At 49.3% G+C, this 16,418-nt stretch overlaps 1 protein-coding gene across 2 annotated transcripts in view; it reads left to right on the top strand.

Annotated features, from left to right (window-relative positions):
* The window catches only part of LOC311525815 (alpha-2-macroglobulin-like protein 1), a 49,453-nt gene extending 33,035 nt beyond the window's left edge, over positions 1-16,418 (top strand). Inside the window, exons 25-37 of one of the 2 annotated variants that reach the window (XM_084638207.1) lie at positions 1,162-1,338; positions 2,121-2,202; positions 2,326-2,482; positions 5,271-5,345; positions 6,937-7,099; positions 9,550-9,755; positions 10,191-10,406; positions 12,123-12,247; positions 13,343-13,433; positions 14,280-14,348; positions 14,582-14,684; positions 15,330-15,371; positions 15,862-16,418. In XM_084638207.1, coding sequence (XP_084494333.1) covers positions 1,162-1,338; positions 2,121-2,202; positions 2,326-2,482; positions 5,271-5,345; positions 6,937-7,099; positions 9,550-9,755; positions 10,191-10,406; positions 12,123-12,247; positions 13,343-13,433; positions 14,280-14,348; positions 14,582-14,684; positions 15,330-15,371; positions 15,862-15,887 — 1,532 coding nt within the window. In that variant the 3' untranslated portion in view covers positions 15,888-16,418. Of the gene's footprint in view, positions 1-1,161; positions 1,339-2,120; positions 2,203-2,325; positions 2,483-5,270; positions 5,346-6,936; positions 7,100-9,283; positions 9,442-9,549; positions 9,756-10,190; positions 10,407-12,122; positions 12,248-13,342; positions 13,434-14,279; positions 14,349-14,581; positions 14,685-15,329; positions 15,372-15,861 lie in introns of those variants that run through there. The other variant, XM_084638208.1, reaches the window with a different exon arrangement.

Below are 16,418 nucleotides of genomic sequence, written 5' to 3'. Positions count from 1 at the left end.
CCCAAGGCCTCTGTCAGACATGGCTGAAGCTTATTGCCCCTGAAAGCTATACAAAAAACCAAAATCCTTTTCTGGAGCCGCCGCCCTCCCAGAAGAACTATTCAGAATGAAAAGAACCCCCAATGGTTGGACCGGGAAAGGCAGTCTTTTGGGGAGACCATGCCACAGATCTTAACATTAGGAAAGACTTCTTGAAACCAAGCCTGAGAAATCCACCCTTTGCTCAAATTTCATCCCAGTTTCAGTCTCTGGCAATCCCTGCCACAAATAAATCCTCTCACCCTGCAGATAACTGTAGAGGGTTTTCATCTGCCCACTCTCCTTAGTTATTGCTTAGCCAAAGAAAACAGATTTAGTTCTTTTAGTATCACCTTATAAATAATCCCTCAAGCCCCATAATTAGTGTATTTCTTTCTCCAGGGGCTGCTCTCGTGTGGGTTCATGGGTTCAACTGCACCCACAGAAATCGTGAAAACCAGGGTGGGAAAACAGGCAAACATACACTTCTCCTGGGTCCTGGTCTGGAGTGGGGGGTCCTGGGGTGGGATGTGGTTTGGAGAGCGAGTTGCCCCACACTCATCCTGCAGTGGTAGCTGCTTGTCCCACGAAGCTGGGCCCACTCCCAGGTCACGACACCCCAAGCAGAGAGCTGGGCAAGAGTTGCCGCTGTGGGAGGAGTGCAGGGCTGGCTTGGGCTCCAGCCCCGCTCCCTCTGGGGGCCTCCCCTCTGCACCAGGCTGGCATTAGGATTGGGGTGCCAGAGTGGGGTGTTCTGCCTCTCAGCAGTTTAGAATAGTGCATCCCCTCAACCAGAGGCTGCATCCACCCCTGCTTTTCACTGAATTCCCTGCAGAGTATTGGTGTATTATTTGTGCTCTGGGCCCAGATTCTCAAAGGTATTTAGGCCCCTAACTTGCTTCAAAATCAGTGGAAGTTGGGAGCCCATGTACCTCTGAGGACCTGGGCCATGGTGTCCAGAGCTAAACTCAGTATTCCAGGGGAGAGCCGCACCAGGTCCATAGAGAGAGCAATTATCAACTCCCAGTTCCGTGATGGTATGTCAGGGCATATCCAGATTCCCTTCATGGTTTAGAAGTGTGAGGAACAACATTGGGTGATAGAGCTGATCTCACAGGTTTTCTCTCCATCCTCAACCTCCAGGAGATATCATGGGCACAGCCTTACAGAACTTACACCAGCTACTTCGTTTGCCCTTTGGCTGTGGTGAACAGAACATGGTCATGTTTGCTCCAAACATCTTTGTACTCCAATACTTGGAGAAGACAAAACAGGCTACACCAGAGATCAGAAACAAGGCACTGGAATTCATGAAGACTGGTAAGGAGTGCCCTTCTTTCTCCTCCTCTGGTATAAGGAAGATGCTCTACATCATGGCTGGAGCCATGGTGGGGAGCCCAAGACTGGAATAGCAGGGCTGCAGGGCAGGACTGAGGGGCATTGGGAGAACTGTGGGGATCTGTTCCATGACAAGATGCCACAAGGAATAAGCCTCATGGAAGGAAAGACCATGCTTTCTAACAAGCAGCAGTTAAACAGAATGACAAGTCCTCTATAGTTAAAATTAAGACCAGCTTCCTGCTTAAAGCTTGACTGTTCTAAGTGCTCTAAACTCCATACAGTTAAGCAGATTGCCTTGAAAACTGGTGTACATCTTGGGGATTTGGTGTAAGGGCAGAGATCCAAATTTGGGGCCATTTGACCAAGGGGTTCCTGAGATACAGCCACCAGGAAGAAAATCAGCTTTTCTGAAAATTCACACGTTCTGGCAACATTTTTTTGCTCACAGCTAGAGCTCAAACCAGGGCTTAGATCGTTGCACCAGGGTCTTCCACACCCAAGGGTTACCTCAACAGTGCATGGTACCGACCAGCCCTTTGAGGGAAATCAGATTTAAATGTGTTTTGAAAAAGAGTTTGCTTCTCCAGTGAGGTGTGCTAAGGCTCAGGCACCTGTTCAAGCTGCCAGGATCTGATAGGGAATGAGCTGCTCGCTGTAGGTGTGGGGCAATCCGGTGCCATTCCACAGCCGGGCTATAATCCAGGGGGTGCTGAAAGAACCTCAGGATTGAGAGACCATCCCCATTTCTCCTGTCTCCCCAGGTTACCAGCGCCAGCTGCTCTACAAACACGACAATGGCTCCTACAGTGCCTTTGGGAAGCGCGATGCCAAGGGCAACACCTGGTAAGTGAGCAGAACTGGGGCCATCCAGCCACATCCATGGCCAGGAGTATGAATGGTATGAACCTTCCTGCTTCTGAGGCCAATAGATACAAAAATCCTCTCTCCTCTGCTCTCTGTTTGCAGGCTGACGGCTTTTGTGGCCAGGTCCTTCGGCCAGGCCAGCTCCTACCTGTACATCGATGAGCAGCACATACAGGATGCTGTCCGCTGGCTGGGACAGAACCAGCTGCCCAACGGCTGCTTCCAGAGTGTGGGGAAGCTCTTCAACAATGCCCTGAAGGTATGGACACTGGAGGAGTGGGAGAAGCCCTAGTAGTGGGGAGGAGAGCTGGATCCCCGGCAGTGCCCACAGAACAGCTCTGTGCTCCCACTCGCCACAGGGAAACACTCTCCCACCACATTGCTAGCTAGAATGAATGGTAATTGAAATGAGTGTGTTATAACATCAGTGTCCTCTCCCTTACTGCTTTGATCTCCGCTGGATCTCCTCAGGGGATCACCTCTGAATCTGAAAAGTGACTATCAGAATGGCACCATGGGGTACCATGTTCATTGTCTCTGGGAGAATCCACATCAAATGGGCTCTGTTTACAAAATAAAGATACTTTTTCTAACTAATACCTCAGAAAGCCCAACCTAGGCTCAGAGAGTCAATCTGGGCTTTTTTCTTCTCTCACATCATCACCTGCCATAAAGGTTCTGCAGAGCACATTGAATTCTCTTTGACACCTGTGCAGACCCTTTTCATTAAGTTTGCATGGCTGTAAATGATAGAGACTGAGAAAAACCATTCTGCTGATGACACACAGGCAGGAATAGAGCCCAGTTCTCTCTCTGGGCTATGCTAGCTCTGCAGGGCTAGCAGAAGAAGGCATCAAAGCCAGCAGTTCTGACTGAGGACACACAGGAAGCCGGTCGAAGAAAGGGACATTTTTACACAGTCACTTTTCAGAGTAGAACTGTACTTGCAGTAGAACAACTGACTGCAAATTGGTGGAGTGAAGCAGCAAATAAACCTTGTGTGAAGTGAGTTTTTCCTCCCTGAGGCAGTACTGCCTGAGCCTTAAACCTGGGCTTTACTCTCGTTTACTCCCGGGTGAGTGTGGAGCCCCTGCATTGATATTAGTGGAGTGAGTTACTGCAGATTCGTGCCGGTCTCACTGAGAGGAGAATCTGGCCCTTACTGTGCGCAGCTTGTAACGAAAGATGCGAAAGTTTTTTCTAATCAGCTAGAGTTCCTTGAGTCTGTCAGAGAGAAAAGGTGCAGCTCAGGCTCCAAGCCAGCTTTCTATCAACAAGATGGGGAGCTCCACTCTCCCTCTCTGAGTACCATGGAGCTGTAACTGTCACATTCCCTGGCTTTCCTCTGAATGCCAGATTGGCCCTGCAGGCTCAGCTCTGCCTTGTTCCTTTACACTGGGAGAGACCTGAGCGGGAAGTTCCCTGTCTGCTGTCTGGTGTTTCAGGTAGGGTGGCTGCACCCAGCCACAAAGAGATCTAAGTCTCCAATCTCCTTTCCCAATATGTCCCCAAGAGGAAGCAGAAACTCCTGTAAGGCATATATTGCTGTGACGCTTCCCGGAGTATACAGGGTTGTGAGGCATCTCTCTACCACCTGCCCTTAGTGTGAGGAAGCCTTGTCTGTGCCTGCCATGGGTCACCTCCCAACTCCACTGGCAACACGAGTATTCCCCTTTAGGCCTTGCAAGGCTCATTGTCACTCTACAGGTTAGAGATAGGCACACACCAGCCCACCGAGCATAGAATCATAGAATATCAGGGTTGGAAGAGACCTCAGGAGGTCATCTAGTCCAACCCCTGCTCAAAGCAGGACCAATCCCCAACTAAATCATCCCAGCCAGGGCTTTGTCAAGCCTAACCTTAAAAACCTCAAAGGAAGGAGATTCCACCATCTCTCTAGGTAACACATTCCAGTGCTTCACCACCCTCCTAGTGAAAAAGTTTTTCCTAATATCCAACCTAAACTTCCCCCACTGCAACTTGAGACCATTACTCCTCATTCTGTCATCTGCTACCACTGAGAACAGTCTAGATTCATCCTCTTTGGAACCCCCTCTCAGGTAGTTGCAAGCAGCTATCAAATCCCCCCTCATTCTTCTCTTCCGCAGACTAAACAATCCCAGTTCCCTCAGCCTCTCCTCATAAGTCATGTGTTCCAGTCCCCTAAACATTTTTGTTGCCCTCCGCTGGATGCTTTCCAACTTGTTCATATCCTTCTTGTAGTGTGGGGCCCAAAACTGGACATAGTACTCCAGATGAGGCCTCACCAATGTCCAATAGAGGGGAATGATAACGTCCCTCGATCTGCTGGCAATGCCCCTACTTATACATCCCAAAATGCCATTGGCCTTCTTGGCAACACGGGCACACTGTTGACTCAGATCCAGCTTCTCATCCACTGTAACCCCTAGGTCCTTTTCTGCAGAACTTCTGCCGAGCCATTCGGTCCCTAGTCTGTAGCGGTGCATGGGATTCTTCCATCCTAAGTGCGAACAGTGAGAAGCAACCTGCACTGTGGCCACATTTTCATGCTCTGCAAATTGGGCTAGAGAAATCTTTAGCCAGAGAGGTTAATGAGAGGGGGTGCAGAGGCCTTATCTCAATACTAGGTCCTGATCTCCCTGAATCATGAGCCCTTTGGATTTTCTTAGTCTCTGGGATCCCAGAAAGGATTTGGCTCCAAAGAGTCACACAATGCTCCATCAATTGCAGCTTGGAGATTTGCTAGGCTCATAAACAATAGAGCTGAGCCTTAAACCTTCTTTCTCCATCTAACTGAGCCTCCCCAACTCCCTCTCCTGGGAAGCAGATCTGAAAGAATTTCCTCCTCCTCTAATATGTGCCTGGGGCTGTCTATGCGCCTAGGATGAGTAAAGAAGAAGCCAAAGCTCTGAGACACATCCTCTGCACTACCGTTAATCTGACAGAGCTTTCCCTGTGTCTTACTGAGGAATGTCTGGAAGCACTTTCCACATGGCAAGGAAGTAATGCATGCCCCCTCTGCTCTTGTTTCACCTCTTTCTCCTGCCTCTCTGTGCACCCCACAGGGTGGCGTGGACGATGAGATCTCGCTGACAGCTTACATCACTGCTGCGCTGCTGGAGCTCCACCTGGAGAAGAATGTGAGTAGCTCCTGAACGTTCACAGGGGTTGGGGGAACCCTCCACCTGTCCTCCTTCCAGAGCCCCAGAGTACAGGGAATGGTCGGCCCGAGTTAGAAAAATCCACTGCCACTTCATTTCTGCTTTGTACGTCACCAGTATGGAGAAAGCAAAGGGCTGGTGATCCAGACCTGAAGAGCATCTCTTTGGGGAAGAATCTGCCAATCCCCTGCTTGGTGGATTTTGTGTGAAATTCAAAGTCCCAGGTTCTCATTTTCCCCCCAAAGCTGCTGATTGTTACCATGGGACTGGAGGACCAAGATAATCTGATCAGAGTCAGGACATGACTGCAATGGCCTTATCTCACAGTCCTGTGCTTTAGCCAAAAGAAATCCCCCTATCCCTAATAAACAGCAGGGCCCTCACTGGAAAGCAGACTCTGTGTGTGAGTCAAACTTCCTTGGGAAATAACATACAAATAGTATCCACCTACCCAATGCAAGATGCAATATCTGAGCCACGCTTCGTTGAGAAATACCTTAATTAAATATGGGAACTGTTAGTATCCTCCATTATTGGGAGGCTGGAATTAATAGGCCATGGGCCAGATTGTCAAGCACTGGCCTTCATTCTCGCACCTGTAAATTGTAGTGTAAATAATCAGAAGTATAGTTTTTACCTACAGTTATGTGGGGGTGCGTGTTCGGTTATCATTTAAACATCTAGCTACTGGCTTCAGTCAGGTGCTCAGATCTTCAAATGTGCCCGTAAAACTGCAGATACAAAACCTGAAACTCAGTTAATGCTGGCGTGAAAATCTGGCCCCCTGACTCAATATTAAAGAGCCAGCCAACAGAACTTCCAAACCTGGGTGCTGAAAGTTAGGGTCCTTAATAAAAAAAGGCTCAGTTTTCCAAGCTACAGTACGCCCATCACTCCCATTGACTTCAGAGGGAACAGTGAGTGCTCAGTGCCTCTGAAAATAAGATCATTTCTATTTAGGAGCCTCATCTTAGACATGCAGGTTTGAAAACTTTTTTCCAGGAGCATTACTGGGTACATCCACCTGACATGAATGCTGTACAGAAGTGACCACACATGGCTAGAGTCCTGTCCCAGGTTACAGTGCTTCTCGTGGAAAACCCAGGATGATTCTTTGTCTGCAGTGTCTCTGGGTATGTCTACGTGGAGCTGGGGTATGATTCCCAGCTCGAGCAGACATACCTGGCTGGCTCTGATCAAGCTAGTGCGCTAAAAGTAGAAGTGTTGCCGTGGCGACATGGGCAGCACTCTGCGTATGCTCCACATGTGATCCCACCTGAAACCCAAGATATGGACTTGGACACCACTCATGCCTCTGTGGCTACGACACTGCTATTTTTGGTGTGCTCACTCAATGAAAGCTAGTAAGAGTTTGTCTACCCAAATAGGAAATTACACCTCCAACTCCAACAAAGACATACTCTGCTTCAGTTGTTTCCAAGCTTTACTCAGGGCCGTGAGGGGAGATCCTTCCAGGACATGTTCCTTAGATGTACTAGCGTGACCGGGGGATTGAGAACAATTCCTGGAAGCTATACGTGGCCTAACCGCCTTCATGTTCCTTTCTAAGGGCACCATGGTGGATGACGCTTTACTCTGCCTCAAGAAGGCATCACATGATGTGAACAGCACCTACGCCCAGGCCTTGATGGCTTATGTCTTCACACTGGCCAAGGACATGGAGACAAGGCAGCAGCTCCTGGAACCGTTAGACCAACAGGCTGGCAAACCTGGTATGGTGGCTTCTTTTAGTAGCTACTTGTTCCCAAAGAAAATTACTCTGGCTGTTGGTAACACCTGATCCTGACAAGTTCTGAGCACTGGCAACTTCCTGGGGTGTCCGTTGGCCAAATCCTGAGGTCATTATTCAGTTTGTTCTGCTATTCATTGGGCAAACCCCCCATTGAGGTGAAGTCAGTGAGAGTTCTGCCTGAGTAAGGACTAAGACCTGGAGAATTTCAGTTAGACTTCTGTGTTCCTGATTAGGCTCTTCTGAAAATCCCACCCAGTAAGAACCAAATAAAGAACTGAATTTACAGGATGTGGCACACTGTAAATATACACCATATAATTAAAGAGCAACAGGCACATTCAGCTTCATTTGGACTGAAGTAAATTGGGAGTACCTCCACCGAGAACAATGGAGTTACACTAGAGTCAAACAGATGTGAGAGGAGAAAATCCTAGCTCTCTGACTGTGTATACTGCCTAGTCTATCCAAGCATTTTAGTGCTCCCCGGGTAATTTTTAGAGACCTTAGACTACATTTGAGGACTGTATCCACTGCTGTCATGAAACCGAACCTTTTTTCTCTTCCTCCCTTGGTTTCACTCGCTGGTGGTTTCTGTTCACTTAATGACTATAATTACAATTGGCACCCAAGTAGTTGAAGCCAGAGCCTCTTACTGAAAGACCTCAGAGATAAACTGTGGGTCAGATGAGTTGTATCGGCTCCAGAAAACCCTTTGCTGCTTCTTGGAAAGACTGTTCTGCTTGTGTCACCTTGGAAGTAACTAATCACTAATCTTTTATGCCAGAACATTATTTGTTGCCATGCTAAATATCCCATATAAATATAATTAAGCAAATTACAGTACCTAGAGTCAGTGGGCCAAACCCTATTGTCTTTACTTGGTTTTTACTTAGTCTTTGCTCCGTCAAATGCTCAGTGAAGCCAGCGGGAGGTTTGCCTGAATGAAAACGTCAGGTTAGAAAGTGGAGATTAGAAGGTAGAGAGGGCCCTCAACTTCCATCAACTTTAATGGTGGCCAGGGTACTCTGCGCATTGCAGGGTCAGCTCCTTAGGATTCTGTCCTTTCCGTGTGAACAAAGACCACATGGAAATCACTCTGGGGATGTGTTGTTATATGGACTACAGGCCGATTAAAATCTCTGGTGGGTTCTGTTAGTTTAAAATCAAATTCCATGTCTTGGCCGAGGTGTGACTATAGTTACTGACCCCAAAGACCCTCCAGTTAACGATGTCCAGATATAGGTGTTACCAGATTCCATATATTCTTACCTTACCCACATGGAGTTCTTGAAGCGTTCCTTAGAAGTGAGGGGAGAGCTGGTAAGAGGGACTTAGGCTACTGGGCTTTACAATAAAACAGCCAGCCTGAGCTCTGGGACCCCACAAGGTGAGAGGGTCCCAGAGCCTGGGCTCCAGCCCAAGCCCAAACATTTACACAATAGTTTTACAGCCCCACACTCTGAGCCCTGCGAGCTCGAGTCAGCTGACCCAGGCAAGCCGCCCATGTTTAATTGTGGTGCAGACGTACCCTGAGACCACAATGTGGCCCAGAGAGCTACCAGCTTCCGCCCTTTCTAGCTCTGTTTTCTAGCTTGTCGTCATGAGGTCTGAACAGCCTTCACCTAAACGAGTCACTGTAAAAGCTTTTTTATTCTTTTTTCTCTCTTTCTTAAAGTGCATGGCCTGCTCTGAATAATGACTCTACTGTTCACCTTGTAGGTTCCCATGTCTGTCTCTCAGTGATTAAGCATTAAATGGGTTCCATGTCAAAGTTTTTGTTTTGAGCTGCCAGCCCTGCAAACACCCTCTTGGCTCTGAGAGTCAAGTTGGGCCCTTTCCTTCTCCCACATCATCATCTGCTATGAAGGTCCAGTGAGACAAACTCTGCCCTCGCTGATGCCAGGGCAGCTCCCTAGTCTTTTGTGGGTTTGCTCTCGTGTCCCTGAAGGGACCTTACTCAATAATTCCATGGCTGCCCGAGAAGGACTGGAATCCTGCTCTCTCTGTCTGAGCCATGCTGGCTCTGCAGGGCCGATGGGGATGAAAACGTGTTGTTGTTACCACTGAAGTCATGGAGCAAAGCTCCTGAGTGAGAAGGGGCCATTTTCACGTAGTCACTGTTCAGAGAACTGCACTTTAAATACAAACCACCCTCTGTTGAAAGGCCACTATCATCTGGATTTGGGTCCAGAGCAGCTACCTGTGTGACCCTAGAAGTGAAGGGATCGGCGCTCTCAAGGGACAAGTGAAACCAGGCCCAGCAGTGTGCAATGTAATAACAAGAGGTTCAGGAGGAGCTACAGTCACTGCAATAGGAAGTGCCCCAGGCAAGTGGGAAGTGGACTCTCAGCCCCTGGGGGGCTCCAGAACATAGTGAGCTGCTGTTCTGTCAGACGTATGTTCTCTGTCACTCTTTCCCTCCCCCCTCAGGAGGGTACCTGTCCCAGGCAAAAGATGAGGACTCCTCTGAAGAGGTGATGGAAGATTCTTTGTCATCAATTGAGACCATGGCCTACATCCTCCTAGCTCACATTTCCAAACCAGAGGTGTCAGCTGCAGAAATCACAGCTACCTCCCAGATTGTGCGCTGGCTCACCAATCAACGGAACCCCTATGGGGGCTTTATCTCCACTCAGGTACCACCCAGCTCCCTCAGAAATGGAGGGAGAGAGAGACACTGCATGCTTGGGGAATCAGGGGCCATGAGTCTAACCTGGCAATGAAACCCTAAAGATGGGGGGGGGTTTACAAGTAACTTGCAGTGCTTGGAGGATTGGAGTGTCAATCCCCATGCTAGTGACCTGTGGTGAAGATCACGCTGTAATGAGGGCTGGGGGTGGGAATCTGGCAGCTTGTGGCCTGGATGATGTAGATCTTGTTTGTTTGGGAGCTGAGAGTTGGAATCTTGGTACTGGTGCTGAGAGGGGTGCAGATCTCACCACACGGCAGGGCTGGAGTGTGGATGCTGGTGTGAGTGCCCTACAGCGCACAGACCCCCTCACTCCTAAGCTTTGACTCTTGATTGCAAAGAAGCAACACACACAGCAAGGTGCCTGTCTCTCTTTCCCCAGGACACAGTGGTTGCCCTTCAGGCCTTGGCCAGATATGCAGCCCTGACATTCCATGAGGCAGAAGGGGTAAAGGTGACGGTGAAATCCAAGGAGGGCTCCCAGCAGGAGTTCCATGTAGATAAGAATAACCAGCTGGTGCTGCAGCAGGCATCTCTCCAGCAAGTCCCAGGGGAGTACGTGGTGCAGGCAGTCGGGAATGGCTGTGTGTATGTGCAGGTGAGTGATGGCCCATTGGAGTCAATAGGAGTTTTGCCACTGACTCCCAAGGGAGCAGGATTTGGCCCAACTCACTCTGTGTATCTCTCGGTCTTTATTCTGTGTCTGGGTCTGCCTTTGAACCTGTCTATGCTAAAGGTTGAGCCTCAGGGGGCTTTGGCATGCTCACTTGAGGTAGTTACAGCGAACATGGCTTGAGTGCTTCCACACGACAGCATTTCCCTTCAGGAGCATGTGTCAGCCCTGCTGGCCCATCCACAACTATTGTGTTGTGCCCTAGTGTGTTCTGGGTGAATATGAGCAGTTCTTTGTTCCTCGATTCTATGCAGCTATGATAAACCTCCTGAAGAACACAGGCCATATAATTTCACCCGTGGGTCCTGCATCAAGTCCCAGTAATCCTTGTAACTGCCGATGGGGCTGAGGACTGTGGCTACCTTTCCCATGATGCATGGCCCTTGGGGATGTCATCCCTTACAGAGATGGGGAATGGAGGAATGCTGTCTAACCCTGATACACAGAGAGACCAGGTGGGTGAGATAATATCTTTAGTTGTGTAGCACTCCCACAACACACCTTTCAAGATCCCGGGGTCCTACATATGGCTATCACAACACGTTTTGTACCTCATCCAGTGCACTAAATGCCCCAATAACAACTATGTGGGTGAAACCAGTCAATCCCTACACTCTCGAATGAACTCACAAGGAAAACGATAAAAGACAAAACACCCTAACACTCGTGGGAAACCATTTTTCACAAAGCAGTCACTCCATATCTGACCTCTCAGTCCTTGTCCTCAAAGGAAACCTGCACAACACGTTCTGAAGATGAGCCTGGGAGCTGAAATTCATAACTTTGCTAGATGCTAAAAAAACAAACATTGAATCCAAATACTAGATTTATGCCTTATTACAACAATCTATAATCCTTAATTCCTCCCCCCACTCCGTTTTTTTCTTCTCCTTTCCCACCTATGACTGGAGAGGTGTTCACTGAATGCTTCACCTTGAATGGTCCCTTGAAATATGTGTTAACTACTTATGCTAAACTATCAATTCCTTCTTGTATTTAGCTGACACTATGAGGGCTTGTCTACACTTAAAACACTGCAGCTGCGTTGCTGTAGCGTGTCAGTGAAGACGCTACCTACATGGACAGGAAAGATTCCCCTGTCAGCATAGGTACTCCTTCTCCCTGAGATGCAGTACCTATGTCAACAGGAGCATTCTCCCATTGGTGTAGCACTGTCTACACCGGGGCTTAGATCAGTTTACCTGCATTGCTCAGGGGTGTGGATTTTTCACACCCCTGAGCAACCTAATGATACCAACCTAATATCCTATAAAAGATATTATCTCACCCACCTTGTCTCTAATATCCTGGGACCAACATGGCTGCAACAATGCCTGATCCACTAACACAGTTAGTCCTGCCTATCTCCCTTGACCCGGCTACCATCTGACAGCTGTGCAAAGCCAGGCTCATGGGCAGCTTCACCACAGAGTTATCCTTGGTGTAATCATTGACGTCAAAAGCCTTATGCCAGGGATGTATTTGGCTCCATAGGTTAACCATGTTGTATATGGACACAAACCCTTGTGTGGGGTCAGCCAGGTACCAGCTGGCACAAACCAGTGAGAAGCCTGTGGTGTAGATGGGTCTGTTTACGTAGCGAGCCCCCAGGGCACTACATAGACATATTCTTCCCCCCAGACGACGCTGCGCTATAATGTCCCTCCCCCAGAGAGCAAAGCGACCTTTGTCCTGGATGTGAAGACGGCACCTGAGGAGTGCAACCATGCTGCCAGGAAATACTTTGACCTCAATATGCAAGTCAGGTATGGGATCCCTGCCTGCACTGCTTCCTGAGGGTCTTTCCCCTGGCTCCCTTTTCTGCAACAGGGCTGGGGCCAGCATATTGACAACCCTGTGAAAAGCTACCCAATGGAACTCTATGGCAGTGGGGCCTGAGATGCACTGCCTGTCTCCTCTTCCCCTGCTTCTCCCATATCACGTCAGCCCTTGTAATGTGTTCAGAACTGGTGTGTGTGTGTGGTGGGGGGGGGGGGGCGTAGGGGACAGCAGCTGCAGATTTCCTTTTACTTAGGAGAAGGCGGCAATTTGCATCATGCTGAGGGTCTCAAGTAACCTCCCAGAGATTTCAGTCAGCATGAAGCAGCTCTTGGGGCCCTGAGCAATGAGCATCACGCTTGTAATGGGCCTCTAGGAGCAGGAGCTCCCCTCCTGCTGCAAGCTTATGGCAGCACGGGCTGGAGCAGCCCAGAGTCTATAGGGAGGACACTGCTGTTCAGGGGAGTCCTTATGCAACCCCGCTGCTGTCTGAGAACTGTGAGAGCATTGGGGAAGAGAGGAAATACATGGAGGGAGGGGGAAGTCCAGTTCCCCCCGCCCTCAATCTGCTGGACGGGGAGTATCCTGGTCCGTATTTCCCATGCTCCTGAGACTACTGGCTACTCTGACCTCAAACAGCTTCAACCGTTCTCCCTCCTGAGGCCAGATGGCAAGGGGCAGGGGACCAGGCCTGTCACCAGCTATGGAGCCTAAGATCTCTTATCACCTCTTGCTTGGTGACCCTGTCCCTGGAAAATGGAGACTGGGACAGGGGAGAGTGAAACACGAACCCTGTCTGACCAATGTTACTTCAAGATGAACAAACCCTCTCCCACACTGATCAGGCAGGGTAGAGAGTAGGAGGGAGGGGTTTCTCGCTCTCTCTTCCATTGGCTGGAGGGGACGATTGGTTGCCATGTCAGGGTGGAACCAGCCTGTGTCTGGTGCAGGGATCCCATTTTTACCCTGTAACCAGACTCACCTTTTCCGGAACTGTGTGATAGGGGATGTTCATCGCCCACTCCAAGGACTGCTACACTGACCGTCCTCCTCATTGCACCTTCTCTCCCATCTTCCTTCAGCTACGTCGGAGATCGAGAGAGCAGCAACATGGCCCTGATAGAGGTGACGATGCTCTCAGGGTTCGTCCCCTTGAAGAAGTCCGTGAAGAAGGTGAGATGTCCCTACCCCAACAGTCCTTCCCTGATCATATGAGGACCCTATGTTCCGTGCATGGCTCAGTCAGAAACCACCAGCCCTTCAGGACGGTTTATGGAGAGATTTACACCCATGATATCTACTGTGTATTGAGACCGCACTAAGCACAGAGAGGGGCCATATTCTCAGTTACATCATGAGGCAACATTGAGTCCAAAGGAGTTGCAGCATGACACGTCCCAGTGTATCTCCGAAAGTCAGCATTGCCATGCGGTCTGTCACAATGTCTAGGGATTTATCCTAAGGCAACACTGAGTCCAAGGCAGTTACACTATACCAGAAGGAAACCAGGAAGCTCTGTTGTGTGCTCCTGCTGAAGAGATCGAGCTGGGCTGCATTTATTTATGGGGGTATGTTCTAAACCTGACAGAGGCTCGCACCTTGTATCCTATGTTCTCCCTGCAAACCCAGTGCTGTCGTAATCAGGGAGGCCACATTCTGCCTTATGGATGGGGGCGGGCAGCAAGTTTTCCAGCACACTCTCCTGTGCTGGAAAACTTGCTGCCCCCTCCCCCATCTATGAGGCAAAAATTGTTTATCTAATGGAGCAAAGGGATCTGCGAAATACAGTCATGGGAGGCTGGGGGGCATGGAGGAGGGAGAGGCTCTAAAGTGTCACACCCTCCATAGGCCAGGACCATGAGATTCATTGTCATTCATTCACTGGCTGTGATGTTGCTCATCGCAGTTTTACACATATGTAACACCATGAACACCTCATTCACACTGGCGTGTGTGGGCTCACAATAAAGCCCAATGAGCTGATGCTAAACTGCACTCATCTCTCCCGCTCCCTGGCAGCTGGAGAAGATGCCCCTGGTGAAGAAGACAGAGGTCCAGCCCGGTGAGGTCACCATCTACCTGGAGGAGGTGAGTGCAGTGCAGGCTCTATCAGTTCAACCTGGAGTCGGCAGGTGCCCATGAGACAACCAGAGTGCACAGGGTGGTGGGTACAGCTTGGTCTAAGGGCGAGCAGGAAAGAATGAATGGGAGACCTGACTCTGCGGAGGGGAATTTATTGGGGGTGGGAGAGATACAGTTGGGATTGGGGATGGGGTGAGCATGATCATAATCTTCCCATTCCCTTCACTGTCCTTCTGTAGCTGGACAAGTCTCCGCTCAGCTTCACCATCTCAGTGAAACAAGAGATCGAAGTGCAGAACCTGAAGCCAGCAACAGTGACGGTCTATGATTATTACCAACCAGGTAGGATCTTTCTATCAGATATAAGTCACCACCCTTTCCTCTGCCCACACACACAGCTCTGTCCCTTCCTCTCCATCCTGCCTTGCAGCCCCGCTGTTATTCCAGTCCTGGGGCCCCCACATACAACCTCCCAGACTTGACTTGCATAATGCCTTGATCATGTCCTGTTCCTCTCTTGAGCGCAGGCAGGCTGTCACCATGTTGGTTTTGTGATGTAGAGAAAACCAAACTTGATGCAATTGTGGCCTGCTCTGGCTCTTAACTCAGGTCTCTGTACAAATGGAGCTTCTTCGTTAATCTGCTCTGTCACCTCCAGCTCCTCAGGTCTCCTGGCAATATTCAGCTTTTGTTTAATGAGACAGGAATGGGACTTTACATTTAAAGGGGCCTTTAAACTTGCAAACCCTGACCAATCAGGAGGCAGAATTTAAATTTATGCCTCTTATGAGTATTGTCGTCACCCCAGTGATTATTAGTTAGTCTCCTTTCCCAAGGGATGTTGGGAAGATGCTTGTCCTGCCATCTAGGCACTGAAGAGAATGTGGCAGGGAACTGAAGTCACTAGGGATTGCTGTCCTAAAGGGGTGCAAGCCTGGGGTCTTGAGCAGTTCTGCATTTCACAGCAAATTATCCTCCCTCGTACAGGTGACAGTGTGATTACAGAATACAACGCCCCCTGCAGCTCAGGTAGGTATGGCATGGATACACCCCCGCAGGGGCAGCATATTGAGTGGTTAGAGCAGGGGACCGGAAGTAGAACAGATGTGTACTATTCCTTGCTCTGCCACTGACACTGGACACATCACTGCACTTCCTTTTGCTCAGTTTCCCCATATGATGTGTACCCTAGTGGTGCAAAGCTCCACATCTCATTCCTGCATGACCCTAGCCATTCAGTCCTCTCTGATGTTGGACTGAATTTCAACCAGTGATGGAGAGGTTGTGGGATCTGTATCCAAGCCTCTGAGACCTGGTTAATGGGCTGGATCTGAACATGCCACCTAGAGATGAAAGACTCTGTCCCCCATTTCCAATCAACTTTAATGATGCAATCTCACACCATCCCAACTTAGCCCAGGACTGGAACTGACCAGATGGATATTAGTGAAGATGGCATATTTCATTCCCCGAGTCCTTTAAATTCATTCAGCATCGTGGATGTTCTTTTGTTCTGCAGATGTCAAGAAGGAGGATTCCCAGTAAAGCCCTCTGGCTCTGGGCCCTGAATTCCTCAACCTGGGCATCACCGCTGATAGGGGAAGAACTTTTCTGCTTTCGTCTCCTTTTCCTGCGAGGCTCATTTCTGGTCCCCTTTGCTTTCTCTCCTTCTTTTGATCTGCACCCATCTTCTCAAGGGGAAACCTAACTTGAGGTACAATAGTGTGGAACTGGGCTGTAACCCAGGAGAGCCAAATTAATGGGTCAGGGTATGCGAAGAGGAGAGCAAAGCCATTGGGGGTCACATCCAGGTAGGATCCGTCTGCTGGAAGCAAGGAGATAAGAAAGAAGGAGGGAGAAAACAGTCCCCTCAAGATGCACTAGGAGCTCTGTGATCTCTTCCTTGCCTTGGTTTCTTCCTTTGAGTGGGAATTCTTTAGGAATCAAGGAAAGGCCTGAGCTGCAGAGTTCAGATTTGGATCCTGATTCCCCCAGAGCAGCAAGGAGTTTGCTTCCATCATTTTGGTTCAGTCCCTACTGTATTAAAATCAAAATGAATAAACTGTATTGTTGTAA

This window comes from Lepidochelys olivacea (genome assembly GCF_965140295.1).
Source record: "Lepidochelys olivacea isolate rLepOli2 genome assembly, chromosome: 1".
In the NCBI taxonomy this organism is placed as follows: domain Eukaryota; kingdom Metazoa; phylum Chordata; order Testudines; family Cheloniidae; genus Lepidochelys; species Lepidochelys olivacea.
Note: the sequence above shows the minus strand (reverse complement) of the source record. Positions and strands in the feature narration are given on the sequence as shown.